Source organism: Bufo gargarizans, chromosome 3 (assembly GCF_014858855.1).
Source record: "Bufo gargarizans isolate SCDJY-AF-19 chromosome 3, ASM1485885v1, whole genome shotgun sequence".
In the NCBI taxonomy this organism is placed as follows: Eukaryota; Metazoa; Chordata; class Amphibia; order Anura; family Bufonidae; genus Bufo; species Bufo gargarizans.
The window spans coordinates 123,943,540-123,964,146 of record NC_058082.1 but is presented as its reverse complement, the minus strand read 5'-3'; the positions used below and the strand labels follow the sequence as shown (position 1 = coordinate 123,964,146).

Here is a 20,607-nt window from a genome sequence, read left to right as displayed (position 1 = left end):
GTGACGGATTCTTCTAACACTGGTATCGGTGGCCTCTACGGTGTGGCCTCCTCCTCAGCTGGAGTATGGCGTTAGCATTACTCTTGTGGCTTCCATTGTATGGCCTACTCCTCGGGCGGAGTATTGCATTACCACTAGATTCTGTACAGCGCCAGTCTCAGATGGGAATGGGCTTTAGCCCTGGCCGCTTACTGGTTTACACTACCGATAATTGACCGTTGCTCTGACAACTGTTGTCCTTCTGTTGTCAACTCTGGCTTTGCGATGGCGTAATTGCCATAGCTGATCAGCACCTACCTTTTGGTGCGCTCTACTGGGTAGTTTAGTCCCTGCGGCACTCGTCTACCACTAGATTGCCGTTATAAGCGGGATTTGGGTGCTAATAGTTGATGCCATGACGCCATCGGTGCTACCTCTCTTCAGATATGAATAATATCTACGTCACCTCAAGCCGATGGTGGTCATTCCTCTCACTGCTCATTCTGGGGGTGGACTACGAGTCTCCCCACGCTGGGCAGAGCGGGTGTCTGTCACGCCTTGCCACCGCTGGTAGGGGTTTCGTTCCTGGAACGGAACACCCTTTTCTTTTTCTGTCCCTCCTCGAGCTGGATGGCTGACCACCTTCCCCTTCTGTCTAGCTGACCAGTAGCCATGGGTTGTATGGCTCTGGAATCCCATCTCAGTTTTTTCCACATGACCACGTCGTAATCGCACTCCACCCGGCAAGAGTATTTCTCTCATCTTGGTCCTACTTATCTGCCCTTCCAGGCAGGGTTGCCACATTGTCAATATATGGTCACTGATGGGGCTTCCCATCACCGGTGATGCCCACATCGGCTTTAATTCTACCTTTCTCCGAGGTATTGGTTCTATGGCCTGCAGTTGGGCATGCCTGGCTCAGGCTTTTTTGTGTTTTTTCAAGCAGCGTCTCTCGCTAGAAGTCTCACCGAAAGCCTCTACGGCTCTAGGGGCATTGGTCTACCAATTTACCGCTTCCTAGGGGTCATTTTCTTGACCAGAGGAGGATCCTGCGGACCTGGATCTTTGGTTCTGCTTCCACAGTTGCGGCCAGGAGCAGGCTTCGTCCAAACGACCTGTAGGTCGTTTGGCGTTTCAGTGAGGAACAGTTCCTCCCTCTGGGACGTCGTCTTCTCCTTTTTATTTCTGGGAAGACTGCATTCCGGGTGGCGGGATCATTCAACTGGCGTTTTTCGGAGTTGATAGCGCCTTCTTGTACGTACATTTGTCTTTTGTCATGAACATAAGGTAGTGCTCCGCCAAGTATCCTCTTTCTTTGCAGAAGGTAGTCGCCGCCTTCCACGTTATCACAGACATGTGTTTCTCTTCTTTCTCCCTCGCATTATAGAGAGCGAGCTCTCCATCAGCCATGTGATTTGGCCTCTGAGGTTTGCTTGTCCATGACTAGCGCTTACCGCCGTATGGACTTTTACCTTTCCTGGAGGTCCTTGTCAAAGCTTGACGGCCTCCAAGGGATGTTTTCCAGGTATATCTGTTTAACAGTTGCTTGGGCATTCCGCTCCCGGGGTAAGGCACCGCCCAGCGGAGTTATGGCACACCCGACCGGAGGTTGGCACTTCTCGGGCTCATCTCCTCCATGCATCAGCTTTCCAGTTGTAGAAGGCAGTGTCTTGGTCTTCCGGGCACACGTTCACCAAGTTTTACCGGGTGCCTTCCTAGGCATCGGCGGATGCTGCTTCGGGCAGCAAGGTCTTGCAGGAGGCAGTGGATTACACATCCTCGAGGGCGTTTTCTCCATTAGTGTGTGATTTCCCTTTTTTTTTTTTTTATTTCCATTTCCCTCCTCGTGGACTGCTTTAGGACGTCCCACGGTCCTGTGTCCCCCAATGATGCGAGCGAGAAAACTAGATTTTTGTGAACGCTCACCTGTAAAATCTCTATCTCGCTTAGTTCATTAGGGGAAACAGCTCCCACCCAGTGATTTCTGTTTGCCGCAAATGATGGCGGTTGGTGGGACAGAATGGTCCCCAGTTCTGGTTCGGTCCGACTGGCATTTGTCAGTTATTGGTTGTTTACCGTATGGTTTTTCTCCTACTCCTATTGTTTAGGCACAAACTGATATACTCTCTCCAGGCTGGAGGGGGTATAGCCGGCAGGGGAGGAGTTATCACTTTTCAGCCATTGTCGCCTCCTAGTGGCAGCAAGCAGCTATACCCACGGTCCTGTGTCCCCCAATGAACTAAGCGAGAAAGAGATATTACAGTTGAGTTCACAAAAATCTTGTTTTTACGCTCATCCTGAAGAAACCTCTTTTAAGGCCCCTTTCACACGAGTGAGTATTCCGCACGGGTGCAATGCATGATGCGAACGAATTGCGCCCGCACAGTATCCGGACCAATTCATTTCAATGGGTCTGTGTACATGAGCTTTGGTTTTCACGCATCACTTGTGCGTTGCGTGATAATTGCAGCATGTTCTGTATTCTGCAATTTGCACGGAACGCTATCCCCACAGAAGGGAATGGGGCTGTGTGAAAATCCCATCCGCAAGCAAGTGCGGATGCGATGCGTTTTTCACGGATGGTTGCTAAGAGATGTTTGTATACATTCAGTTTTTTATCACTCACTTGCAAAACACATTAAATCGCATTGCACCCGCGTGATAAAAACTGAACTCGATCGCATACAAAACTGAATGAACTTGCTTGCGAAATCGCGCATTTTTCATTGAACGCATCGGGATCTATTCCGCTCACTCTTGACTGCAAGGGGCCTAAGATCTTTTAACAGAAAACCTCCTTAAAGGGGTGCTCCAGGAATGATTTAAAATGTCTGCCAGCATCCTGTCCCAGAATGTGAGCAGAACCGGTTGCCACCACTTTCAGAGCTGCCTGTGGGGTGAGGAGGGGGGGGGGGGGGCTTCACTACACATTGGATACACTACATATTGGTGAGTTTTCCTGTTGGGCTGCCATGATGACATATCGTAGGCAGGATCACATCATTACCATCTATTGTAGAGCAGTGTAGTGAGGACCCCCTAGGCAGCTCTGCAAGTTGTGGCAACCAGTTGCTCACATTCTAGGACAGATTGCTGGCGGACATTTAAAAAAATTCTTTGAGAACCCCTCTAAAAGGAAAAATTGCAAATACTTTTGTAGCACAATATACCATGTAACATCCTTCCAGGATTCTGCTGGACAAAACCTCAACTTGAGGGTTTCTAGAGAACCCTTAAACGGTAAGAACCGATTACATATATAATAATAAGCAGTGATGAGCGGCAGGGGCTATATTTGTAGAATATTCGTCATATATTCGAGATTTAATTGAATGTGAAAAAACGGCGATGTAAAAATTGCGTAATGCGAATTCATAACGCGAAATAAAGGCGTGGGTCACTTTAGCTACATTTTCCAAGCTGCTAGAAGTCTCCTGAGACTGGAGGAAATGGTTGGCACGGCAGAACATTACAATAGCTTTATATGCAGATAGAGTCAAGTGCTCCAATATATTCGCGATTGCGCTAATCGGCAGTGATTAGAATATTTTCTCTCACTACGTGCAACTTCACATTTTAGCAGGTCTGACTACAGATCAATGATTGGTGCACTAAGTATTGTTGTGAACTTGACATTGCTTACTTCTCATTGGCCCACAAGCAAGAAAAAGGGAGGAATCGTGTTCAGATGGGAAAAAATTACAAATATTCGCTAAAACAAATATATATCACTATATTCTAAATATTCGCGAATTCTCGAAGTGGCGATATTCACGATAAATATTCGCTATTCGAATATTCGTGCTCAACACTACTAATAAGCAAGTAATAGTGTTTGGCATCTTTGCCATGACATGTCTACTGTAAGCTATCGTTTTGACAGTCACTTTTTTTATCTTCTGTTTTTGTTCTGTTAACTTAGGCACATCCAGTAAGAAAGCCGTCCCAAGCTCCATTGTAACAGTATTTAATGTTAGGGATACAATTTGTGGCTGCTCTGTCTTTTTATTTTCACCTGGGATAGCCATTCCTATATTGATCCCACTGTATAGCAAATTTCAGCAGGAACGGTTTATAGGACAATCAAATTTAACAGCTTTTTTTTTTTTTCTGAATATTTTAATATTTTCTGATTGTAAAAGTGTGATAACTCTCTGCCCAGAGGCTCATCCTAAGGCCTTATGCACACGACCGTTGTTTGGGTCCGCTATCGGCGGCTCGGATGTGGACCCATTCACTTCAATGGGGCCGCAAAAGATGCGGACAGCACGCCATGTGCTGTCTACATCCGTGGCTCTGCTAAAAAAAATATACCATGTCCTATTCTAGTCTGCGCTTTGTGGACAAGAATAGGCATTTATATTGCCGGCGCCCTTTCCGCAAATTGCAACACGGGCGGCTTCAGTTTTTTGCGGATCCGCGGTTTGCGGACCGCAAAAAAAGGAACGGTCGTGTGCATGAGGCCTAATACTGTAGGGATTGTGTTTTGTGGGACATAAGTAATTTTAGCACTGAGTTATAGTTCACTTGTTTTTCATCTGCTGCTGCTGCTGTTAAATTGTATATAGGCATTGTCTAACTCAGGATAATGTTATATGTTACTGTAATGGTTAAAGGGGTTGTCGAGGCTACAGATATTGGTTGCCTATCCTTAAGATAGGTCCTCAATATCACTTCGGTAGGGGTCCGGCCCTCCATGATCAGCTGTTTTCGGGCAGCCGCTGCATTGTGATGAGGTAATGCAACTCCATTCCCTTTTAAGTGAGTTGGATCTGGGCTGCGTCACGCTGGCGGCTGAAACTACAAAATGTACAACGCCTTCTGTTTCCGTCCGTACACTGTATAGTTTCCTGCACCATGGCTGCCCTGAAACAGCTGATTGGTGGGTGTAAGGACCACCGCTGATCTGATATTGAAGACCTATGCTGAGAATAAGTCATCCATATCTGTAGTTTCGGACAACCCATCTAAATAAAAAAGCATATATTAGAGGTATTTAACGCACCATTAAATCAGAGGTATAGAACATATATATGGATTTGCATTTACTCTTTATATTCCATGACTGAACGAGTGCAGCAAACCTGGCAGATATATGAAGTGGAGCAGTCGTCCATAGAAACCAATCCCATTCCAGATCTCGCTTCTGAAATTGAAAGGCTCAAAATGTGATACTATGGGTAACTCCTTCACATTTCCTGTGCACCAGTTTTGATTAACTATACCGGTTGAAATTGCCTACATTTATAACTTCATAGCCATTTCCTACTGCTCAATTGTGCTTTGAAACAAATAAGACCAGAATGTGCACCTTCTGCCAATCAAGAGTCCAGTTGCCACTTGGTTTTTCTCATCAATTTACGTTGGGGATTGAAACAGCCCGAGTGCTGCTAAGCTGCCTTTTTGTTAGGGCTCATGCACACCAACATGTGCAGCCCGTGCCCATATTGCTGCCCACATTCACTTGAATGGGTCCGTAATCCGCAAGATACAGAGCAGTGCGGAGTGCAGGCACTATGCACTATGGAGCGCCTTCAGCCTTCGGTCTGTGCTTCTGCACCGCTAAAAAATAGAAAATGTTTCTATTTCAGACTGAATCTTGGTTCCGCACACGGCCGGTACCTGTGCATTCTATATCGCTATTAGCGGTCTGCAGCACGGGTGTGGGGCGCACACGTTTGTGTGCATGAGCCCTAAAGCTACATTCACACAACCGTATCCGGCACTTTTGGCAGGCCCCATTGTAAAAATGCCTGTTCTTGTCCACAAAACGGACAAGAATAGGACATGTTCTGTAATTTGCGGCAAAGCTGCACGGATGTGGACCTAGAAATGGATGGGTCCGCGTGGGATCAGCCAAAAATATGGTTGTGCTAATGTAGCTTTAATTTGCTGTCGGCACAATCTGCCGGTCCAGCTTTGTTTTGCAGTTACATCTGACAGTCTGGTTCATAGGAATTAGGGCTCATACACACAAATGTATTTTCTTTCCGTATCGTTTTTTTATTGTGGACCGTATATGGAACCATTCATTTCAATGGTTCCGCAAAAAAAAAAAACGGAAGGTACTCCTTGTGCATTCCGTTTCCGTTCCGCAAAAAAATGTCCTATTATTGTCCACATTACGGACAAGGATAGTACCGTTCTATTAGGGTCCAGCTGTTCTGTTCCACAAAATACGTAATGCACTTAGACGTCATCCGTATTTTTTGCGGACTGCAAAATACATACGGTCGTGTGCATGAGGCTTTATACTGCATTACAACCAACTCTACTCAGGTCTTCTGCTAAAGGCTAAATTGCCACTTAACTGAGTGCACAGAAGGGGCAAAGTACCTTGGCGGCCTTCCTTATCTCTACTGCACTATTCCTCTGCAAAAAATTAATACATGTAGGCTGAGTACCTCTTTAGATCCTTGTAAAAAATCCGAAGAAAAAACCCATCCCTTAGAATGCAGCTTGTTCTCAGTGTGTTTACTTGTAGCTCCAAACAATGAAGGAACAGGTAATGTGTATCAGAAATGTGCAGTATGGGTTGACCTCCGGGATTGAGGGGTTAAAATGGTCTTGTATAATATTTTGTTAAATTAAAACTTTTATGCTTTGATGAATATTTGGCTTTGTTTCTTGATCTTGGTGACTTGCTGAGTGTGGGCTGGAAGACTTGTAGACTTGCATATTATATTTCTGCAGTTGGTCCAGTATGGCCCAGATCTACTAATGTATCTGCGCCAAAAAGCTGTCTAAGGGCTCTTTCACATCTGCGTTATTGTCTTCCGGCATAGAGTTCCGTCGTCGGGGCTCTATGCCGGAAGAATACTGATCAGGATTATCCTAATGCATTCTGAATGGACAGTCCGTCCTTCAGGATGCATCAGGATGTCTTCCGTTCCGGAACGGAACGTTTTTTGGCCGCAGCAAATAGCGCAGCATGCTGCGCTTTTTGCTCCGGCCAAAAATCCGGAACACTTGCCGCAAGGCCGGATCCGGAATGAATGCCCATTGAAAGGCATTGATCCGGATCCGGCCTTAAGCTAAACGTCGTTTCGGCGCATTGCCGGATGCAACGTTTAGCTTTTTCTCAATGGTTACCATGGCTGCCGGGACGCTAAAGTCCTGGCAGCCATGGTAAAGTGTAGTGGGGAGCGGGGAGCAGCATACTTACCATCCGTGCGGCTCCCGGGGCGCTCCAGAGTGACGTCTCATGGATCACATGATCCATGCGCATGGGGCGCCGCGCGGACTGTAAGTATGCCGCTCCCCACTACTACTATGGCAACCAGGACTTTAATAGCGTCCTGGGTGCCATAGTAACACTGAAAGCATTTTGAAGACGGATCCGTCTTCAAATGCTTTCAGTACACTTGCGTTTTTCTGGATCCGGCGTGTAATTCCGGCAAGTGGAGTACACGCCGGATCCGGACAACGCAAGTGTGAAAGAGGCCTAAAAAGTAGCACAAAATGGCATAGCTAAAGTTTCTACACTTTTTTTTTTTTTTTTTTTTTTTTTCTGTGATGCTTGAAAAAAAAAAGGTGTGGGACTTAACAGAAGTGGGCTGGATCCATCAGGAAAGAGGCGAGGCCTAAGATCCGCCATTTTGCACCAACATTTTGGCACAATTCTGGTGTAAAAATCTGTTGACAACCAATAGTTGTCATAGAAATGTGTCTGTCTCTGCATCACATTTATCATCCAGCCCGAGCCCCTGTGATAACTCTAGAGCAGGTCTAGATAGCCGCTCTAAACTTGCGCCATTTACAGACTTAGGCCTAGATTTACTATGTTCACATGCCTGTTGTTCTGCCGTTCCGTGCATTGGGGGGCGCAAATTAAAGCCCCCCCCCCCAATGCACGGAACAGCTGAACAATGGGACACTATCTGTGCGGCTGCCGCGATGGAACATGTTCTATTGTTTTGCAGTGCGGAGGCATGTACAGAAAAACCACGGAAGCACTAAAACTACAACTCCCACAATGCCCTGCTGTAGGCTGTCCAGGCATGCTGGGAGTTGTAGTTTTGCAACAGCTGGAGGGCCGCAGTTTGAGGATGCCTGCTGTAGTCCTTCCGTGGAGTTTCATGCCTCCGTTCCGCACCGACCTTCCGGATTCACTTGAATGGGTCCACATCCGTGATGCAGGGTGCACACGGCCGGTGCCCACATATTGCGCATGAGCCCTTAGGCTTCATTTTACCAGCTGTATTATGGATCTGAGCTGTAAACTTAAAGCCAAACGCCATCATGTAAAATCTTTACCAAAAGAGGTTTGGAAAAGAATTCACTGCCATAATAGGTAGTCCATTCCCATTTTTGTCCTAAATATTGCCTTAATACAGATGTATGAATGCAACCTTAGGTCTCATTGACCTGCCTGTAATGCCGCTCCAGCTTGGCAGCTATATTTTGGCTCCAGTTCAAATGAACCAAACATAATTTACCATAGAACCCTATGGTGATCTTCAGTTTACATTAAAGGGGGATTCCAGTTAGAAAAAAAACATATCCCCTATACACAGGATAGGGGATACCACTGGGGCACCCACTGATCATGAGAATGGGGGCCCCCCATACTCCATGGAGCCACCCCTGAAATGAACAGAGCAGCTGGTTGGAATGTACTCTGCTCTCCTATAGAAATGGATAGGGGACAATTGTTCTAACTGAAATACCCCTTTAACCACAGAAGGTGGATCTTGCAGCTATTATATAGGCATTAAGATGTGGTTGAATTATGGCGCTCTGTCTGCAACTCTGAAATCCACTTCCAATGATTAGGTGTCTTACATGGGGCTCGTAAAGCTCCCATTGTCTGTACTCGTCTGACTTTTGAATCTCATCCTTGAGATTGATGTTGCTACAGAGTGATCATAAGGGCTGGCTGCCTTTTTTTATTTTTGTAACACACACTTGTTACTAAGGCCTCCTACAGGTGCTTGCCCAGAAAGCACATAACGCCTCTTGTACACGACCATATCCATATTTCATGTGCAAAATGCAGAGGCGTTCAGTGTAGGGCTGCAGTAAACGATTATTTCAGGAATCAAGTATTCTACCGATTAATCGAGTACTCTAATAATAAAAAATGAATTAATAGACTCCCTGCCATCAGTCCCCAACACCCTTCATTCCCAGCCCAAGTGCATCAGCTCCACTATCCCCCAGCTTGCCCCAACCCCAGTACTTACCTTTCCTGTAGGGGGACCCCTCCATCTTCTTCTGCCCGCACCGGACTATAGTCCTGACGTCACACAGTGTCGGGTCATAGTGCACGCATATGTGCAATATGTCCTGACGATGTATCAGGGCTTAAAGTGCGGTGCCGGCCGGTGACCACGGAGCAGTAAGTAATAGCAAGTGCTTCACTCCTGCTCCGTGGCCACATGTGCTGTCCGCATCTTTTCCAGTCCGATTGTAGTGAATGCAATCTGTAGTTTTTGGTTGTGTGCATGAGCCCTTATAGGAACTCAGGTAAGCTGTTAGGACTGTGCCCCGTCTATACCCCCGATTTAGGTCATATGAGCATCATCGAGGAGGAGTCCTCCACTTGGGACCCCTGTGTGGTTGATAGTGGAAGCAAAAAAATCAAAAACTCAGTTGCACTAATTGGAATTTATTTGCCTACAATGTCCAAACATTATCTCTGACATATACATTATATACACATATAGATCAAGCCCTAGAAGTGATCATTGAAAAAGGAAAAACCATCGGTTATGTCACCTTCCCAAATCTAAGAGTAAGATATTGTAAGCATCATTAGCCACACTTTGCATGCATTGATCTCTGACATGCCTTGTTTCCACATATTATGCTCTTCCCATTTTATGTATCACGTTTGGTCAAATTAAGAGCCTGACATCATTCACATGGATACATTTACATTCCGAGTGTGGTCCCTATATATTTTTTTTTATTGCAGAGAGCTGATCCCATCAAAGACCAGTAGGAAAACCTGTCAACTGGAAAAAGCTTCCCTATCCCATTTTTAGCAAAAAAAAAAAAAATCCAGATCCTACACAAGCCAATAATAAAGGCCAGTGTCACACTCATGTGAAATGACCTGCACCTCTACTGAACTGGCCTCACCATAGGATTCTATGGAGATGCAGAACATCAATGCGCTGGCTCTCGTGCGTATCTTACTGTGTGATTCCAAACTAATTGATCAGGACGTGCTAAAAATTCAGGCTTGTACTATAATTCTCATTTGCTGATTTTCAGATATTCTCTCTTTCAAGTAAATGACTATCGCCACATTCAAGCCCCCTTATTGAATTGCCCATCTAGGAGCTATAATTTTCCCTAAAAAAAAAATAATTAAAAAGTGTGCATACAACCTGATAAGTCAAATATTTTGATCTAATTAGGACAATCAATTACACGACAGCAATGGGAAAGGCCAGGATTTTACTCCTGTATATTCATGTTGGTAATGTGTGTGCCATCACTGTACTGAATAGTGCTCCAGAACTTCTGTGTGATATGGTGAAGATAAATTACTGTTCTGTAGGCTTCATGCACACAGCCACATGCTCGCCGTCAGCGGCGGCACCGCATGCACTACTTTTTTTGTGGAGGCAGACAGATCCGTACTTCACCACACCTTCTGGATTGAGGCCCCATTCAAGTGAATAAGTAATACCATGCGCACAGGGCTGGTGATCGTATACTGTGGACACTGTTTGTGGGCTAAATATGGGAATGGACCTGCTACGGCCGTGTGCATGAGGCCTTAAAGAGGTTCTCTACTCAAAGATAAAGATTCTTTGGTTTATGCTATGAGCTGGAGATCTGATTATGGTCATTTTTTCAAGCCCGCACAAATGTCAATCATCGGTGATTTTACTCGGCCAGATTACTATGATCATTAGTTTCCCATTTAGTTTGGCTACTGTTCGGCAGCACATCCTGTCCACACGGTGTGTGCTAAACGACTATTTTTGCTGCTGCCTGAAAGATCTGACAAGCTCATTTTTCAGGAGACACATATACATAGGGCAGTGATTGGGAATGAGTAGCCCCAATCGTCAGCCTGAGGACAGGCTAGGGGACAAGCTGTCTCTGAAAACCGCATTAATAAGACTTGAGTAATTATGGACACAAATAGTTGAAAGACAGATTTTATACTTGACCATCATTCGAAAGTTATATGCAAACTATTGATTAGTTATATAGCTGACAGTAGACCACTGCCCTCCAATAATGTGATCTGTCAAGTCAAATTTTTTCCGGCTGAACCTACATTGGCTGATTGGACCCAATCATTTCCCACTTAGCACAAGACCGTTATGTTGGTTTAGATTTTATTTAAACTATCCTTCTGCTCTGCCAGTTAAAGGAAACCTGTCATCACCTTTATGCTGCCCATACTAACGGCAGCATAAAGTACAGACGGGCGAGTTGATTTCAGCGGTTTGTCATTGATAAGTTAAAAGTAAGTGGTTGCCGAGAACCAACATCACAATCATTGCATACTGGGCCTGGAAAAGAGTCACATCTCCTGAGAAGAGTCCTGGTTATTGAGTGACACACCGCTGAAATCAGCATTTCTGTCACTAATTTATGCTGCGCTCAAGTCAGCATAGAGTCGATGACAGGTTCCCTTTAAGTCTGCCATGTTGATGGTCCAACCGCACATGCATACAATTAGCCATATTCTACCAGATACTAATCTCATGAGTATGGCTGGCTTAAAGGGGTTATTCACAAATGCAAACAATATACGCACACCAGCCCAGTGAATCTTGTATCATGGTTACGGACCAATGAATGACTTGAATGGGTCCACAAGATACGGAGCAGAAGAGAGGGACGGATTGGAAGCACTTCCGTGGGCTTTTTGGTCTATGCCTCTGCACTGCAAAAAGATAGGCCCTATATTGCGGATCGCTGACCCATTCAAGTCAACGGGTCCACGCCGCAATGCGGGATTCACACGGCCAGTGCCCATGCATTGCAGACCACAGCACGGGTGGCCTACGGTCATGTGAATGGGCTCTTACACCTTTCTGTGTACAAGCTATTTAGGCTACACTGCAATGAGCTCTTGTTAACCCCTTCCTCCCCTGCATAGACAACAGATAGAGCCCCAGAGATACATATATGGTTTGTAATGCCCCCAGGTTCCTTCTCCACTCTCTAGAGAGTTATATTTTTATTTTAAATTTTGAAGTAGGAACAAATGAATGAAAGGTGAATGGACCACGTCACCTGCATCTCTATGAGATCACTACACATTGAGGTGAGGGGTACAGGGAAGCTACTGGGCATGTTGGTCTACCACTGAATGCAGGAGAAGGTGGACCAGAAGGAAAGACAGCAGGGGGTGCTACAAGAGAGTAAAATGTATTGTACATAAAGACTGAACACATGTCTAATGCAATAATACTTCTTTTGAAATGCCCGGTATTACTTTTTGCGAGATAACTCCTTTAAATCTAGCAACCAGAATGTGAGGATCCTATAAACCAGGGATGGCCAACCTGCAGCTCTCCAGCTGTTGCAAAACTACAACTCCCAGCGTGCTCAGCAGGGCATGGTGGAGGGAAACCGAAGCTAGAACCGATCCCATAGTTTTCTATGGGATTGTTCATATTCATCCGTTACATCACTGAAGAACCTGCATGTCAAATGGCGCCTGACAGAAAGATGCTACATGTAGCAGTCATATCTGTGCATATATATCAGTTGTGTCCAGCTCCCAGCCTGAAGTAGCTGGGCGGACACAGCCGATATATGTGAAAGGGCCATTATGGGCATGCTGAGGTACTGAATATCTGTAGAATGTATTAAAATATTCAAGGAAAGAGACCTGATCCTGATTTCTAGTATTGGGGGGAGGAAACAACAAAAAAAAAAAAAAAACTGAAGAGGTGGAAAACCTGGATAACGACTAAAATTCAGCTACAATATTGAAATACCGGCACGTGGTTTCACATGAGGTATATTTACTACTTAGTGATATACACTGAACAGGCTACTGTAGTGTCTAGGATTCCTTTGTTACTATTTCTATATGTAAAAGGTACTAACATTAGAAACTGCATATGGCTATCTAAGTGCTACACCGCTTCGTAGATCCCTATGTATACGTTTCTTATCTATGGACATTGCTACAGATTCTGTGGATAGGGGCCCTGACATCAGGCGCTACCTTATAAATAGCCAAGCATGCAATCTAAAATTTGCCATGACGTAGTTTCTAATAGGCAAGGTCAAAAGCCTAGTTTACAGGAATGTATGGATTTACGGTTTCCAATTTTCATTTTTTTTCCCTGTAAATCTCTGTACAACATGGTGGAAAATAATAATGTCAAACTAGTTCAACTTTAATGAAAATTAAAAGAGAAAACACATTTAATACTTAACATAAGGGGCTGTTGATTTCAACCTTAATTTATAGCAAATCATCTTTGTGTGTACAGCAAGCACTGCTGTATATCAGGCAGTTACTAAGCTCACTCATCTTACTTCAACGAAACCAAATAAATCCCCCCTCGTTATATCCAAAATGTCATTTTGCAGTAATAAGGTGTGTGTACGCTCATTTGATTATCCTTCTCTCTGAATCTTGAAGCATCACAGTATAAAACGTGTCAGACACAATATCATTCAGCCGGGTGTCCGCAGCTTCGTAATGAGAATAATGTCCCCGACTTATTTCATGCAGAACATGAATTGTGTGACAGGCAGCAGGTGGAGATTCCCATCAAACATCTTCAGTACTTGTTAATTCCAAAAATCCGTACTCCATGGAATTGGGGGAGCTTGGGAAGCAGGACGCTGAGCAACGATAAGGTGTTGATAAGGAAATGGACAGCATCATATTTGGTGTAAAAGCTGGCAAGAAGGTATCTGGTGGAAAGAAAGGACAGGGGTGGATTAATTCACTCATACATCTACATGTAAAAAAATAAAATTAAAATAAATAAATGCGGATACAATCAGCTTTGATGCATTTTTTCACACGTGTCAGAGGTCTCCCAATTTTTTTTTTCTGGAACAGTAAAAATACTCCTCTTACTATTTTTGAAGAGTATTTTTAGCCAATAAGGCGTACAAAAGCTGCAGTAATACAAATACATGATACGTAGGCCTACATAATGTTAAGGGCTTGTTCACATCTGCGTTGGAGGCTCTGTTCGATTCTACCATCACAGATTCTGTCAAAGAGACCGGACAAAAAAAGACTTGCATGCATGACTTTTTTTTCTTCTGGTAAAAAGACAAGATCCCAAACAATAACCAATAACGAAACTCTTTGCTGTACCAGCAACATCGCCGCGCCGCCTGTGCTTTTCACAGTGTGCCCTGCCATGATTGGCAGGGGAAAGTCTGACACGTATTGGTACGTGTCAGACTTTTTTCAGAGGGTAAAATGGCCTTAACAGGCGTCTACAAGCATTATTGGGACCTCTGTGCATGAAATAAAACTGAAGAATAACAACCATTCACTTATATGGAGCCAGAGCTGCGTGAAAAGTGCACACTATATAAGATCCTGTGATTTTTCCTGAATGCAGATATTACACGTGAAAAAGGTGTGCAAAGACCCATTTTTAATGAATGGGTTAGGATTCAGTCCAGATGCTGTGTATTCGTTACACGCATCATATCCGAGCGGAAAACTTGCTCATGGGAAATTAGCCTAAAAGGTCCTTGCACACATGCTCATTTATTAGTTTTTTAGAGCACCTAAGTTTTTTTTAGCGTTTTTTTTTTGTGTGGTGTCTTTCCTAAGTGGCTGTGTGAACTTATGGGGGTCTTTTAAAAGTAATTTTTAAGTTACTTTTCTTTCTGGTTTTGCACCAAAATCATGAATTGGTGCAGGCTGGGGTGAAATGTGGCTGTGGCTCTGTAAATGGCAGTAGGCCAAAGGGTTATCTGGCATTCTGTGCAACTAGCTCCAATAGTAAATACATAACAATCATGTACTTTCCACGCTCATTTTCAAAGTGGCATGAGGTGGTGTCGCTCACCAAAATTTGCAAGATTTAGCAGAAAAAGTTGCACATAATATATTATCTCTGGCGAAACAGTCTTAATAAATGTCCCCTATGCCCCCCCCCCATAGTAAAAGATTTAAAAATACCCGATTAAAAAAAAAAAAAAAATCCAATATGTTCCATTTTTAAAATGGTTTTCGGATCGGTGTTCTGTAGATTTTAATATTTTCCCTTATAACATGGTTATAAGATAAAATAATAGCATTCTTAATACAGAATGCTTAGCAAAATGTCCATTGAGGGGTTAAAAATAATAAACAAATTTAACTCACCCCATCCACTTGGTCGCGTAGCGGATCTCTTCTTTCTTCAGGACCTGGCTAAAGGACCTTTGATGACGTCACTGCGCTCATCACATGGTCCATCACCATGGTGATTTGACATCACTGCGCTCATCACATGGTCCATCACCATGGTGATTTGACATCACTGCGCTCATCACATGGTCCATCACCATGGTGATGGACCATGTGATGAGCGCAGTGAAGTCATCAAAAGGTCCTTTAGCCAGGTCCTGAAGAAAGTAGAAAGAAGAGATCCGCTACGCGACCAAGTGGAGGGGGTGAGTTAAATTTGTTTATTATTTTTAACCCCTCAATGGACATTTTACTAAGCATTCTATATTAAGAATGCTATTATTTTCCCTTATAACCATGTTATAAGGGAAAATAATAAAGATCAGGTCCACATCCCGATAGTCTCCTAGCAACCATGTGTGAAAATCGCACCGCATCCGCACTTGCTTGCGATTTTCACGCAGCCCCATTAATTTCTGCCATGTTTTCATCCGCGCACGGGGAGAAGCAGCAGCAGTGGCAGAGGGAGTCAGGCAAGTAGATTCAGTGTGAGGGGCCTGGGCATATGAGGGACATTTTTTAGTTTCAGTCTATCTGCAGAGCATCTTAAGGCCCCTTTACACAGGCCAATATTGCAGGAGATTTCCTGGGAAGGACGCTTTCCTTCCCAGCAATCGCCTGCTTGTCAGTGGAGGAGACTGCAGCATTTAGGCTACTTTCACACTAGCGTTCGATCGGATCCGTTCTGAACGGATCCGATCATATTAATGCAGACGGAGGCTCCGTTCAGTACGGATCCGCCTGCATTAATAACTTAGAAAAAATTCTAAGTGTGAAAGTAGCCTGAGCGGATCCGTTCAGACTTTCAATGTAAAGTCAATGGGGGACAGATCCGCTTGAAGATTGAGCCATATGGTGACATCTTCAAGCGGATCCGTTCCCATTGACTTACATTGTAAATCTGAACGGATCCGCTCGCCTCCGCACGGCCAGGCGGACAGCTGAACACTGCAAGCAGCGTTCAGCTGTCCGCCTGTCCGTGCGGAGGCGAGTGGAGCGGAGGCTGAACGCCGCCAGACTGATGCAGTCTGAGCGGATCCGCATCCATTCAGACTGCATCAGGGCTGGACGGAGGCGTTCGGGTCCGCTCGTGAGCTCCTTCAAACGGAGCTCACGAGCGGACCGACGAACGCTAGTGTGAAACTAGCCTTACACACAGTGACCTCCTCTACAGTATGAGAAGGAGTGATCACTAATACCATCATTCTTCCCCATACAGACTTATTGTTTGCCGGCAGCAGAGCATGTTTACACAGCGCCATCTGCAAACAATGATTCAGGTGACCGCATGAATTATGCGTTTCACTTGTTCATCGGGTAGTTGACAGCACCTTTACACCACCAGATAATCGCTAACGAGTGTTCCTTTACTTTCAGTTTCACAGTAAATCAAGATTGATTGAAATGTACCACATGATCAGCAGTGATCCAAAAGACAGATAAAACAAGGAGGGTTCAGAGTCCCAGTTGCCCAGGGAATGAAGTGTTTATGGACATTGTTCGCTGTCATAAATGCAGATGTTCAGAGGCCACGACTGAGAAGTATTCTGGGGCATTCGGTAAAAAGTGATCATTATAATGCTGTAGAATCAAAAGACAACATTGAGTCCACATATGGGTTTTACTGCAAATCTCTGTGGGTTTCAACTAGATTGTTAACCCCGTAAGGACTGCAACAAATCGTTTTGCGTTTTAGTTTTTACTTTCTACTATCGTTGAGTGAATCGGGTTCGGACTGCTCTATCTGAATCAGATTTGTTTCAAAACTTTGTTTATAATATGTGCTCTGTACCACAGTAAAATGTATGGGCTCTGCTGAGACCTTCTTCTAGCCACAAATAGAGTGAGACTTACTTAGTCTTGTGCCTGTGATGTTACAGTTCGGTTCTGTACATACATTACCGTTTCAAAATCCGAAGCCATCAGTATACTTATGGCTATACCAAAATTTGTATAGTTTTATTAGGATTTAACCATTTAAAAATAAAAGCTTTTCAAAGCATAAAAATTATCTTTGCATCGCCATATTCTGACATCTTTAACTTTTTTTTTTTATATTTCCACCGGTGTGAGGGCTTGTTTTATTTTTTGCAGGACAAGCTGTAGTTCTTGGTAACATTTTAGGGCGAGTACAACTTGTTGATCACTTTTTATTCAACTTTTCATTCGCTGTGCAGGAAAAATATTTAAATTTTTTTATTTCCAGACATGGTGATACCTTTTATATTTGTTTATTTTTTTTTTTTTATAAAACTGGGAAAGGGAACCATTTTTTTTTTTTATTTAGTCCCTTAGGGGACTTGTACATGCGATCTTCTGATCTCTTGTTCCATAGACTGCAATAGAATATTACTGTAGTCTACGGGGTTCCGACAGGCTGTCTGCAGGCAGTTTGCTATGACAGTCTTGTGAACCTTCACAGCACCCCATTCTGTCATAACAACTGATCCGTGCGATTTTGTTGTGGACTTGTGGGGTCTCTGATCAGAAGGAGCCCCCACCCTCTGTCTAACCCCACAGATGCCTTGGTTGCTACTGACAGCAGCATCTGAAGGGTTAAATGACCAGGATGATCATCATCTATTCAGATCACTGATAGTGGTTGCCAGCTGTATTATACAGCCATTTATGGAGTGAGCTCAGTGTGTGAGCCCGCTCCATGCATCCCCTGCAAGCTATGTACGGTATTAATTATTAAAGGAAATGTGTCACCAAAAATGTTATCTACCAGTTAAAACCAGATAGTAACACATTTCCTTTTATTTTCTAATTATAGGATTTCTTCATTCTATTTCCTGAGTATGATTATGGGGGGCAACCATCTTGCCTGAGCTGTTCTCAACAGCATTTAGGGGTCATTGTACAAGGCAAGAATAGATAAGCAATTACCTATTGTAAATGGTGGATCCTGTCTTATCTATACACAAAGGCGATATCAGTACAGGCAGGATTAGAATGACAGATAAGGAGGAAACTGCAGTAAAGTGATTTGTACAAACCAAGAAGTGGCACAATTTCTATTAAAGGGCAGTGCTCCAGACAAAAAATAAAGAAAAAATACCTAGTAGCCATTGGCTCCTGAACTGAAAAATTTAGGAGCCAAATCAAATTTTTAGTCGCCAAATCGAAACCAAAATTTTGGTATCGTGACAACGCTACACCGATCAGATCGGCATAGGGTTGTTTTGATACCAAAATTTTGATTCGCTTTCGTCACTATAAAAAAGTATTGCGATACTCAATACCGCGCAAAAAAATAAAAACAAAACAAACAACACCAAAAAAAAAAAGCTGCGTGCATTTCGCATTTTATGAAACATTCGACCCATAATAGAACAGTCCTATCCTATTTTTTGGGATGACAAGGTGACAAAAAAATGGCGAATGCTCACCGCATAGGATATATTTTTTTAATAATTTAATAGTTTGGACAGCGCTATGTAATATGTTTATTTATTTATTGTTTATATATTTTATATGTAATTGGAAAAGGGGGGATTTAAACTTAATATTTTAGGGTACTAGTGTTTTTCTTTTCCGGCACAGAGTTCAGTCCTAGGGGCTCAATATCGGAAAAGAACTGATCAGGCATATCCCCATGCATTCTGAATAGAGAGTAATCCGTTCAGGATGCATCAGGAGGTCTTCAGTTCAGTCATTTTGACCGATCAGGCAAAAGATAAAACCGCAGCATGCTACGGTTTTATCTCCGGCGAAAAAAACTGAAGATTTGCCTGAATGCCGGATCCAGCATTTTTTCCCATAGGAATGTATTAGTGCCGGATCTGGCATTCAAAATACCGGAACGCACCCGCACTAAATCCGGACCCATTCATTTCTATGGGGCTGTGCACATGAGGGGTGATTTTCACACATCACTTGTGCGTTGCATGAAAATCGCAGCATGCTCTATATTGTGCGTTTTTCACGCAACGCAGGCCCCATAGAAGTAATTGGGGCTGCGTGAAAATCGCAAGCAAGTGCGGATGCGGTGCGATTTTTACTCATGGTTGCTAGGATGAAATTATAACATGGTTCTAAGGGAAAACAATAGCATTCTTTAATACAGAATGCATAGTAGAAGGTCAATATAATTAACATTGATGGCACAGCGCGCTCCCCCCCCCCCCCCCCAGTATGATAAACATTGGTGGCGCAGTGCGCCCTCCCCCCCCCCAATGTAAGAAGCATTGGTGGCGCAGTGCGCCCCCAACACCCCAGTATAATAAACATCGGTGGTGCAGTGTGCCCCCCTCAATATAATAAACATTGGTGGTGCAGTGCGCAACCCCCCCCACCCAACACCCCAGTATAATAAAAATTGGGGGGGCGCAGTGTTACCCCCTCAATATAATAAACATTGGTGGCGCAGTGTGCACCCCCCAGTATAAAACATTGGTGGCGCAGTGTGCACCCCCCCAGTATAAAACATTGGTGGCACAGTGTGCACCCCCCCCAGTATAAAACATTGGTGGCGCAGTGTGCACCCCCCCAGTATAAAACATTGGTGGCGCAGTGTGCACCCCCCACAGTATAAAACATTGGTGGCGCAGTGTGCACCCCCCCAATATAATAAACATTGGTGGCGCAGTGGGCAGTGCCAATGAGGGTTAAAAAAAATAAAAAAAAATATTAACTCACCTCCTCCAATTGATCGTCTCCTGTTCTTTCTTCAGGACCTGTCAAAGGACCTGTGGTGACATCACTGTGCACATCACATGATACATCACATGATTCATCACCATGGTAATGGACCATGTGATGAGCTCAGTGACATCACCACAGGTCCTGAAGAAAGAACAGGAGACCGGCAGCTACGCGATCAACTGGAGGAGGAGAGTTAATTTTTTTAACCCTCATTGGCACTTCCCACTGAGCCACCAATGTTTCTTATACTGGGGGGGGGGGGGGGGGGCACTGTACAGGGAGTCTAAGAAAGAATCGAATGAGTCACTAAGTCAGATCTTTAGTTCTTTTCACCTTGTGACTCATTTGATTCTTTCTCCCTGTACTTGTCAGTGACTCAGAGCTGCTAGTGCTTGCCTCAGCTCTGATTGATTGGTTGGTGGGCGGGGAGGGGAGGGGCTAGCAGAAGCAGCTTCCACTCTAGGATCAGATTACACTGCTCCCGAGTCCCTCCCCTCCCTGCTGCCAGCGTCTCTGCTATTGTGTGCTCTGACCGAGCTGACTCAGGCTGAGAAGAACATCGGAGGCGGGCAGAGAACCATCATCTCCTGTGCCCGTCTCTGTTCAACTGCAGAGCTGCC

General features: G+C 44.2%; 1 protein-coding gene across 1 annotated transcript in view; it reads right to left on the bottom strand.

Annotated features, from left to right (window-relative positions):
• Positions 1–13,291: 13,291 nt before the first annotated feature.
• Positions 13,292–20,607, bottom strand: part of ORMDL2 (ORMDL sphingolipid biosynthesis regulator 2) — a 32,970-nt gene continuing 25,654 nt past the window's right edge. The window contains exon 4 of the mRNA XM_044284093.1: positions 13,292–13,833. Coding sequence (XP_044140028.1) covers positions 13,698–13,833 — 136 coding nt within the window. The 3' untranslated portion in view covers positions 13,292–13,697. The remainder of the gene's footprint in view (positions 13,834–20,607) is intronic.